Source organism: Gekko japonicus, unplaced genomic scaffold (assembly GCF_001447785.1).
Source record: "Gekko japonicus isolate JY-2015 unplaced genomic scaffold, Gekko_japonicus_V1.1 scaffold2759, whole genome shotgun sequence".
NCBI classification, from domain to species: Eukaryota; Metazoa; Chordata; class Lepidosauria; order Squamata; family Gekkonidae; genus Gekko; species Gekko japonicus.
Window position 1 is genome coordinate 181,423 of NW_015162035.1, and position 10,608 is coordinate 192,030.

Below are 10,608 nucleotides of genomic sequence, written 5' to 3' on the forward strand. Positions count from 1 at the left end.
ATAATAATAATAATAATAATAATAATAATAATAATGCTTTCGATTTATTAATCGCTTTCCCCATGAGTGGGCTCAAAGTGATTTACAGTTGCACTTTAAGACAGGGGACTAACAATGTTTCATAGGGGATAGGAAAGACAACATATAATTCATTTTAATTGCACACGCTGTAACTGCATGGTGGAAACGTCTCTGGCTTGTATCAGTCATGTCCCGAACAGCTCCGTCGACCGGCTTGATGACGTTGAGGCTTCAGGACCCGTGTGTCGTATCGCCACACTGCCACCGCCTGGCCGAAGCATCCCACTGCAGGGATTTTTCTTGTAGCCGAGTAGTTTCTACCACCTTCCGGTCCTGGAGCAGGACGTCCCAACCGACAGCTAACACCTTCCCACAGGGGAGTTGGTGTGCCCACCCTCTCTAAGGAGTGGTTCCCATTTTATCTACTCGCCGAGGCTTTCGAATCGCTGGGTGGACGATGAGCTGGGGACAACAGCTGGCTGCTCACACCAGCGCGGGGCTTGAACTGACACAGTTCGGATGTTAAGACAGTGGGATATACCCATAGCGTCCAAGGAAGGTTTTTTTTAGGAGGGGCGGACTACCGCCTCCTTCAATCCCTCTGGGAAGGTTCCCATTGATAGGGTCAGATTGATAATCTCCCTCAGAGGAGTCTGCCTCTCATCGCCGCAGGCAGGCTTTCACCAGAGTCACGACGGGCAAGGATCGAGGAGGCGTGCAGTGGGCTTCACAGCAGCCAGGGCCCTGCCGACGTCTTCCTGGGTGGAGCAGACTCTGAAATGGTCCAGCACTGGACCAGAAGACGGCTAAGGGGCTTCCGGTCCCCCCTTATTGTATCAAGTGTGGCTGGAAGATCACGGCAGAGTGAGAAGACTTTGTCTGCAAAATGACTCGCAAATATGCCTCACAGCCTATCGTCAATCCTCTAGCATTTGGAAATGCCCTGAGGCAACACAGTTAGAAACCGAATTATTCTAAATAATTGGGCTGCATGCAAGCTTGCAGACGCAATGGAGGTCACATAGAAATTCCTCTTAGCGGTCTTCACTGCCATCTCATAAGTCTTCATAAATGACCTAAAGGATGTTCTTGCAATTTCATCGTGGGCTTGTCGCCACTTTCTCTCTAGCCGTCTTAGCTCCTGTTTCATCCGCCTTAGCTCCGGGGAATACCACGGTGCCAATATGGTATGAGGGCAAATAGGGCGCCGGGGAATGACCTCATCTAAGGCTTTGGATAGACGGTCCTGCCAGTCTTCCGCTAGCTCCACCCATGGGCCACCAGGGGGAATTGGATCCCGCAGAGCTTCCTGGAACCTACCTGGGTCCATTAGACTCCGCAGGCGAGCATAAATTCGCTTGCCACCTAAACAGGGAGGGTTAGGCATACCCAGCCAGGCTTTCAGGGCAAGGTGGTCTGACCATGGTACTGCTTCAGCAGTAATTTGGTCCACCATAATCCCCAAGGCAAAGATAAGATCCAGCATGTGGCCTGCTTGGTGTGTGGGAGCCAAAACAAACTGGGAGAGGCCCAGTGCCACCATGGACGACACTAGGCCCCTGGCCTGAGAGGAGGTCGCATCGTCTGCATGGACATTGAATTCCCCCAGAACCTAGGTTACTCCAACACCAAGCCTGATACAGCCTCCAACAGACCCAGCAGGGCATCTGCTGGTGCGTTAGGCAGATGGTATACCAGCCAAATGGACAAACTCTCCTCGGTCTCCCACACCAGACCCACACATTCAATGCCAGCAATCTTTGTCTCTGGGAGAGCCCTAAAAGAGAAAGCCTCCTGGATGAGTAATGCCACTCCCCCCCCCCCGCCCACCAGTCCAAGATTGGCGAAGGACTGAGAACCCGGGGAGGGGGAGCAGTTGACTCAAGGTGACTGTTTCACCCTCCCTCACCCAGGTTTTGCAGCGTCAGCTGGCTCCACCACCAGCTAATTCCAGGCAGCGGTGGCAGGCAAGACCGTGGCTGCAAGGCCCATACACGGTCCCTCCAGTAGCTCTCCTGGCAGGCACAGATATTTCCACAGGTAAATTACCCTCTTCCCTTGCCCTTTGCACGCTCACTGGAGTTTTTCTCAACTTGTTTAGTCCACAAATGCCCACAAAAATTAGCTGACATGTTGGCTCACCCATGTATATGACAGCTGCGATACGTTCCTTCAAAATAAATTAAATTCCTTCAAAATAAATAAACTTTTGGGAGCTTCAGCTGGAAGACTTGTACTGGCGCCATCTTTCTTTTCAATCCACTTTCCAGCTGGATTTTACTGTGGCCCATGCTGCATCTAACATTCGCTCTGTTGCTTTACCAAACCCACACTGGAACAAGGTAGGCAGCTGTGTTGGTCTGAAGCAATACAATAAAGCTAGATTCTATTATGTATTGGGACTGGAACATTCCAGGAGTGTTTCTACCAGAGACGGGCTGAGCTTGGAGCTCTAGAACAATAGCCCACCAGGACTCTGGCGGTGGCCAATGAGGAATGAATGGTTCTGGCACTGGCCTATCGTTAGTAGCTGTTTGGGGAAGTGGGTGGAGCGGCATGCTATTTACACAGGGCCGTTGCCCTGGCTTTTGGCTTTCTGTTCTTGCTGAATCACTAATAAAGGAGAGCTGATCATTAAGCTTGGGGTCGGACCTTCCATGGAGCCCAGCATTTAACACTGGTGGTGAAGATGGGATCCTGTTCAGTGAGCCTAGCGCCCACCTGCCCTGCCCCACACACCGAGCTCCAGGGCCACGCGCATCGCACCACAACCAGGACCATGGCTACCACTCCAGGACTACTACTAGAGTTCGACCCCACTCACCCAGAGCCATGGGAGGCCTGGGTGGAATGCCTGAAGTATTTTGTGGCGTTCCAGGGAATCGAGGGCACCACCAAGAAGAAGGCACTGCTGCTCAGCTCTTGGCCTCATAGCGCCAACCACATTGTAGCTTGCCCCTTTTGATGGTCTCATCACAGCACTCACCAACCACTTCGTGCCCCAGCCCACCCGATGGGCTTGCCGCCTCAACTTCTTTGAGCAGAATCAGAGGCCCAACGAATCAGCCTCTGTCTATGCCGTTGCCCTGTGCTGACTGGCTCTTCAGTGCGAGTTCCAGAACATTGAAGGAGCCCTCCTCGACCGTTTCGTGTTCGGGCTCTGGGACGAGAAGCTCCATTGCAAGCTCATCGGCCAAGAGGACACGACCCCCCAAAAGGCGATCTGGGGGCTGCAGCATTCGAGAAGTCCCAGGAGGTTGGCAACGTGAAGACCGACCACCATGCTGCTGCAGTGCACCAGGCTGCCATTTCCTCAGCCTCCGACGTGTCCGGCACATGAGGGGGGGGGGGGTCCTGCAGATGCACCCTCCAGCTCACTGAGACGCTCACCCGACTGCCTCGTCAGGTTTGTGCCCAGGCGGCACCGCCAAGACCGCCTCACTGACGCGCTACACGCCGGCTGCGGGGACCTCCATGAGCAACGCTGCTGCCGCTTCAGGGATGCAACGTGTCGGAGTCGCAGGAAGTCCAGCCATCGTTTCGGCAGAGACTCTCAGGAGGCTGTGCCTTCAAACTGGCCGGCGTCATCCTCAGAGACTTTCAATGGAACATAGTGGCTGTGAAAGCGGTGGGCAAGTTCCGGGTTAAGTACTGGCAAGTCGACGGTTTGTTGGACTTATTAGTAGTTGAGGGCCGGCGCAAGAGTTTGTTGAGGAAGGTGTGGTTCGCACCGTTGGGGTTCAGGGTAATGGGGGTGAACCACAACAAACTAAGGGATTTCCAGCAGGTGCGCAATGAGTTTCTATCCATTTTTGATGGAATGCTTGGCCGTTACACTGCCCCCCCCCCCCCGGTCTCACTCCAGCTCAACCCAGCGGTGCGGCCCATAAGGCTCAAGGCTTGGCACATCCCTTTTGCACTGAAACCCAAGACTAAGGAGTTAGATCACTTGGCGGCCCAAGGGGTTCTGGAGCGGGTCCCCCACGCACTCTGGGAGACCCCAATAGTTACTCCCATTAAACCCAATGGGGACATCTGCAATTGTGTGGACTACAAATAAACTATTGACAAGGCACTGCAGGACCATGCAAAATCCAGTTGGAAAGTGGATTGAAAGTAGATTATTTAGTGTGTGTGTGAGCACAGCCTCAGACGATGCAACCCATTTCATGGCAACTGAAGCTTAACACAGTTTACAGAGAACAATGAGAAAAAGTGGAATTGTCCACAGAATTGAAAAGTATTGCCAAAGAGGAAATAGCTTGACTGGTTTGGGAATTTTTCTAGTTACTTCTACAAGAATATTGATCCTCCCCAAATAGCAAATGTCTTCTCACAAGCCCAAAGTGATAGCTTATCAAACAACACCAGTCCACGTAGCCAAAGGTCAGTTTGGGGGAGACGGCCTATCCATGTCACGCAACCCCACCAGCCTTTCCTGGCCTGTGCAGTGAAGCTGCCCCGCAAAGGGCGGGGCAATCAAACATGGAGGTGGGAGGCATGCTTGAACATTTCTCTGCCTGCTGCTATTGCACTCCAAAGGGAAGGTTGCAATATTTCAATTGTCTAGATCGGAGCAACACGATCTGCTTATTATGCAAACTGCTTTTGCTGTTCATCCCAGGCAAACACACTGACTGTTGCAGTGTTTATCATTTGCTTTATGTCTCCTCCTCTAAAACAACAGGGTCACAGAAAGCTTCTTGTTTCCCCCCTGAACCACAGGAGACATGACAGAGCTGTCTCTCTCCCCCCCCACACACATCCAAATGACAACTGCAGAAGGGTTGGAAAAATTTTCTCAGATCTGAAGAAATTCCTAAGAACTTTAAAGTGGCTTCAGTGATGGAAGCTCAGCAGAAGGCGATGCCCCTTTCTTCACCGCTGGCCACTGCTGGTCAAGAAATGGGTAGAAAAGCAACTCCAGTAGATGCTGACCTGGAAGAAACCAACAGCCCCCAACTCAGCCACCCCCTTGGCTTCCTCTCCTCCAGGTTGTGGGTCTGGCAACTTTCCAACTCCCTGGCCTGTCCTTTAAAGCTACTGATGTGTAGTGGGTTAGACGGATGAAGAAACCACAGAGACCGATGTAGTGATCAGCATGGTTTACTGGTACACAACAAAAGACAAACAGCCGGCAGGCCAACTATATACATACCTGGGGACACACCCCTAGGTCCCATTGGAGGGTTTAAATCTCCCGCCACAGTCCCATTGGTTCCCCAGTGGAGGGACCAGGAGCCTAGTCCCCATTGTTACTTCAGAGTCAAGCTCTGGAGTGTTCGCTGGCCCCTGGTGGTGGTCAGCGGACACAACAGCTACAATGGAGGACAAGCTCCATTTGTAATCGACCACGAGGATGATGGATCCTGTCTGAAGCAGCAGAACAAATGTAGAGTCCCGTGGGGGCACCTTTAAGACCAACAAAGGTTCAATCAAGGTCTGAGCTTTTGTGTGCAAGGCGCACCCTTGGTTGAATACAACGGAACGGGAGGTGAGAGCTTAAAATTATAGGCAGAGGCTGAACAGCAAATTAAGGTGTTAATGTGATGAAGCTGTTTTGAGATATGCAAAGTGAAAGCCAATCAACATCATGCCTTGAATAAGCCTTTGTTGGCCTTAAAGGTGCCCGGCTGGACTCTGCATTTGCTCTACTGTGGGTGGTGATCTCTGCTCTCACTTTTCCATCTCAACGTGACCGGTTGCTTGCTTCACTGGACTCTTCTAAAATGACCTCACCCCCACCCCTTTTCCTAAAGGAAGTGTTTGTTTCTCAAGGCCTCGTGCCCACACTTGACAAGCTTCTCTTAAGTGAGGTAAAGGGTAGAGGTAAAGGTTTGGATCTGCACACATCATGAAGACTTCTGGGCGACTGGACCAGTCACTGTGTTTCAGCCTCACCTACCTTATGGGGTTGTTGTGAGGACAAAACGAGGAAGATGAGCTCCTTGGTGAAGTAATAATAATGTACTAGGTGGATAGGTAGGAATGCTAAAATTATGACAACTAGCCCAGTAACTCCCAGACTTCATGCCTGGGTGAATTGTTGTACCACCACGGGACTGCTGATATGCAGCAGGGAAAGTAATGCATCAAATGCGAATCCCCTGTGAGCCCCCGGCACTTGGCTCAGGGCAGGTGGTTGTCCTCTGCTTCTCTGCTTCTTCTGGCTTCCTTTCTATGGAGTGTTCAGGTATGTGTGTGACTGTCCAGACACACCCCCCCCCAGTGCACAGCAGATGCAGCCAATTAGCCACCCTTTAGAGCCACCTGCTCCCCGCGTTTCCTCATGAGTCCCAGCTCTGGGCTTGCCACCTCCTATGTAGGAAGAAAGCTCAGAAATGACGCCTGAGAAATATTCAGGCCCCGCAAAGTCCCACTGTAGCGACAGGGCTGCTTCAGTGCATGCCCGCTTCATCTAACTACTGCATATGTCAATTGAAGAGGGAGGCAATATTCTGGCACAACCACATGTCACATTCAGCACAGATCAGTTCCATATTTTTTATTTTGTACGTGTGTGTGTGTGTGGTGACCACATGGTTCTAAATACACACGTTCACTGATCCAGCCCTTAGCCTCGGCACTGCCATTCAATGCCAGGGCACCAGGTCCTGGCCCAGGGCCCCTTGAGTTTTGGGGTTTGTGATGCTGCCAGCCCTCGGCACATCCTCCCTCTGGGACCGACAGCCACACACAGCACAGCACAGCACAGGCAATGCAGCCGGGGTTGGGGCCAAAGGACTGGACTGAGACGCACTTTGGGTTCGCTGTTGCCACTCAGAAAAGATCACCCCCCCCCCCGCAGTTTCCATTTCTTTGCATCCAGCAGACTTGCAAGGGGTCACCTGAGCATGGGAAGCGATCACTCCCAGCAAGTCCCACTGACTTCCTGGCTCACCACCCGTCCCGCTTTCCTTCCCACCGTTCACCCTGGCAACTCACGCTGGGCCTTTAACCACAGCCCAGCACCAATAAAATAGGGTGGCCACCTTGCCTCTCGCAGTTGAGGAAGTCATGGGAAAGACTTTCCCTGGCCAGGGAGACAGGAGGACTCTGCCGAGAAAGAAGCAGCAGTCGGCAACTGGCCACTCACTGCAGGACTTGATCAGCTGCACAGTCCCTCGCGAGGTGTTGGGGGGGCCCTTTGTCTTGCAGGACGCCCAAGGGCCATCCATTCGGCCTCTTTCCTCATCACCGTTAACCCTTCTCAGTAACCGTGTTGGCACGCAAAGCATGCCTAAGGGGAGATCATACTACTTGTGGCCCTTTTGATACATGCAGACATCATTTTGCATGAACAAGGAAACATTTGTTTTCCAGTTTTGCTACGCGCAATTGGGAACCCGGATTGTTGAGGGCATCCGTTGGGGATATGCATGCTGCCCTATTCACACAAAATGGGGGTGGTGGGTAGTGCCGTCTCCCTTTCCTCACGTTTGAGTACCAAAACTGTAAAGAATGAAGAGGGCTTCTGTTTGTATGTGCCCTGACTGTATGCCAGGATCTGATATGTTCGATGTGCAAATTCTGTTTGCTTTTCTCCTGTTTGTACCACGTGAAATTGCAGTTGTCTGTTTTTTTCTTTCAGTCATGAGGCTGTAAGGTCATTGTTCCACACCCAGATGAGGTTGGTTGGTCTTGTAAACATAATATTTCCCCTCACACCCTGTACTGACACCGAAGTCCTACAGACAATAATAACAAGCTTCAGAGATGTCTGTTAGAGTAGTCTATTAGTCTTCTTAACCCCAGAATGTACATTCCTTTCCTTTATACAAAGTCTCACTAAACCCAGTCCTTCTGTCCCGTTCCCCCCATATTTGTAGTGGATTTTTTTCATTTTTAAAATATTTATTTTAAAGACAAAGGGAGCATGTTCTATACAATCATATAAAAGTAACATTAAACCTTAAAGAAAAGGAGAACAAATTCCTTGAGAAATCCAAACATTCAAGCCATCAAATTTGTCTGTCTATAACATTGAAAAAAATATGTAAAGTTGTATAATATCTTGTAATGTACGATTCCAACACTGTACAATAAGGGCTTATCTTTCAGTAGACTGAGAATGCCACATGTGACGGCACAGAGGCTTGCTCTGACTTACAGTCCCTGTCTTGCCACCCCCCCTCCTTGGCTTGCGCCAATTCCTGGAGGGTGCTGTTCCACTTCCTCCCACTAGGGTCCGCTGCCACCACTGTCCTGATGGGGGTCTTCCTGCCGGGAGGGACAGACTCCTGTGGCACCCCTTCTCAGACTGAGGCCCTGCCGCAAGGTCTCCTGCTACCCAGCTCCTGCTCACCACAGGGACCAGAGTCCTTCTTTGGGGGGGGGGGCTGGAGGATGGGAAACGGGTGCCTTGACTGCTTGCCTTCCCCCTTCCTGGGACTCCCCTCTTACACTAGTGTGGTCTAAGGTGGTTGGGGGAACTGTGTGGTCCAGAGAACACTCCCAGCTTCAAAGAGTGAAATATTTATTAGAAAGAGAGAAATGTTACAAGCCTACTTTCAGCACAGCACCAGATCAGGAAGCAGAAGGACAAAGAAAAGTTGGCCATAATTGCATCCCCTGTCCCTCGTTCTGAAACATACTCTAGCTAGATGTTGGAGTAGGCAATTAGAAGCTTAGAAAGTTCCAAATGGTTCTACTCATTAACTCAGGCTCAGCAGTCTGTCCTCCTCCAAGGACCAGCACCCAGAGCCCCTCCCTCCTGGGTGAGGAAGCCCTTTTATTAAACCCCTGACTCCACCCATTCTACATCACACTCTCCGCCCCCTTTGACTTGGTCCGCCCAGGTCACCCAAGGGGACCCTGGGCCACTCAAGGTGCATCCTGGGAGTCCCTCCTTGCAGGCATTCTGGGAAACCTCCAGGAGTCCCCTGGAGATTCCTAACACCAGATCCCTCCACTCCTTTGCAAGTCAAGCCATTTGCAGTTACCATGGCTGGTAACTGACCTCGCTTCCTGCCCTTCCAGAGACAAGAGGGGGGGGGGAAACCAAGAACACTTTAAAAGCTCAGGTGTGTGTGTGTGTGTGTGTGTGTGTGGTTTCTCCACACCATAATATGCTAATGTGGGCAACAGTGCACTGCTGCCCCCAGTCTTTTTCAGCCAGTTTCTTAGGGGGGATAGGACTGTCTTCTTCCATGAAGAGGAGGAGACACACAGCTGAGCAGTCATAATTTAAGGCTTCCCTTGCTCGAAAGCTAGTTGAATCCGACTCTAGGGGGCGGTGCTCATCTCCATTTCCAAGCTGAAGAACTAGCACTGTCCGAGGATGTTTCCGTGGTCATGTGGCCGGCATGACTAAATGCCGAGGCACATGGAACGCTGTTCCCTTCCCACCAAAGCAGTACCTATTTGTCTATTTGCAGTCTCTTGCTTTTGAACTGCAAGGTTGGCAGGAGATGGGACCAGAGGCGGGAGCTCACTCCGTCACGCGGCACACTCGGGTCTCAAACTGCCAAACGACAGGCCTTCCAATCTGCAGCTCAGTGTCTTAACCTCTGAGCCACCAGGGCCCTAATTTACAGGCATATAATTTCTATGATGGTCTCTTCAGCACTATCCTTCAAATGTCCCTGTATGCCTTTTCCTTGCCTTTGTCTGAATACTGCTTCACCTATAAATTCTGGTTTCGTTTTTGCTGCCTAGTGTCCTCATCACTCCTTTCTCACGGCCGTCCTGCCACCTGGCTCCCCGCTCCCCCTTATCCCCCCCAGCTGACTTCCCGATGAAGAGGCGTTTTGTGGTCCCTTAAGGACTTGCCAGGCATTGTGCTTGCATCGGCTTCTGTGGGCTGCAGCCCACCAGTGGGATGCACGAGAGCAGAGCCCCCCAGTCCGACCAGGGCCCCGGGGCTGCCTGAACGCCCGGCTCACACACCGCAGGCCCAAAAGGGTGTGTGTGGCTCAGGAGGCTCCAGGGAGGAGGGCTGTCTGACAGCGATTCCAATTCAGCCAAGCACTTTCTAATACTAATGTCTTTATTTAATTTGGATATAATCAGAAAGACAAAAACAAATCACTTTTAAATGGACATGCTTTCAAGTCGAAGGGATTTAAGCAAGGGCCGAGTGAATGCACCAGCTGTGTGCTGATGTGCCGATGACTTTGTCATGTGCTTTATAAATCCATTTTTCAAGGCAGAAAACTGCTCCAGTGGCAGAACCGATTCCCTGTGTGCTTCACGATGGAAAGGAATAAGCATGACTAACTGCACTGCAGTGTGGTGACGGTACTTCCAGACCACAGAGCCCCATGCTGTTTGGTGTGTCTGGCCATGAACTAATACCTCATTCATTTGAGGGCTGGGAGTAGATGCATTCGTTCAAAACAAAATCCAGAAAACCAAAGCCCACGTGTTTCATTTATTTATTTATTTATTATTTTGATTTGTGTCGTCCCCCCCCCCCACAAGCAGGCTCAGGGCAGCTAATGTAATACATTTGATTTCGATCAACCAAAACGACCACATGCCGTGAGAGCTATAGAATTGTCCAGAGCTCTGGGTCAGTCAGGCTTGGCACTAACACAGGTGGGTGGGTGGGTGGGTGCCGTGGGGCTGTGTCAGGGGGCAGGGCTT

At 51.3% G+C, this 10,608-nt stretch overlaps 1 protein-coding gene across 3 annotated transcripts in view; it reads left to right on the forward strand.

The window, feature by feature from the left end:
* The window catches only part of SMYD1 (SET and MYND domain containing 1), a 68,291-nt gene that overhangs the window by 27,626 nt on the left and 30,057 nt on the right, over positions 1 to 10,608 (forward strand). For 2 of the 3 annotated variants that reach the window (XM_015405563.1, XM_015405565.1), the window contains exon 5: positions 7,613 to 7,651. The exons of the other annotated variant lie outside the window; for it this stretch is intronic. In XM_015405563.1, coding sequence (XP_015261049.1) covers positions 7,613 to 7,651 — 39 coding nt within the window. The remainder of the gene's footprint in view (positions 1 to 7,612; positions 7,652 to 10,608) is intronic. 3 annotated transcript variants of the gene reach the window in all.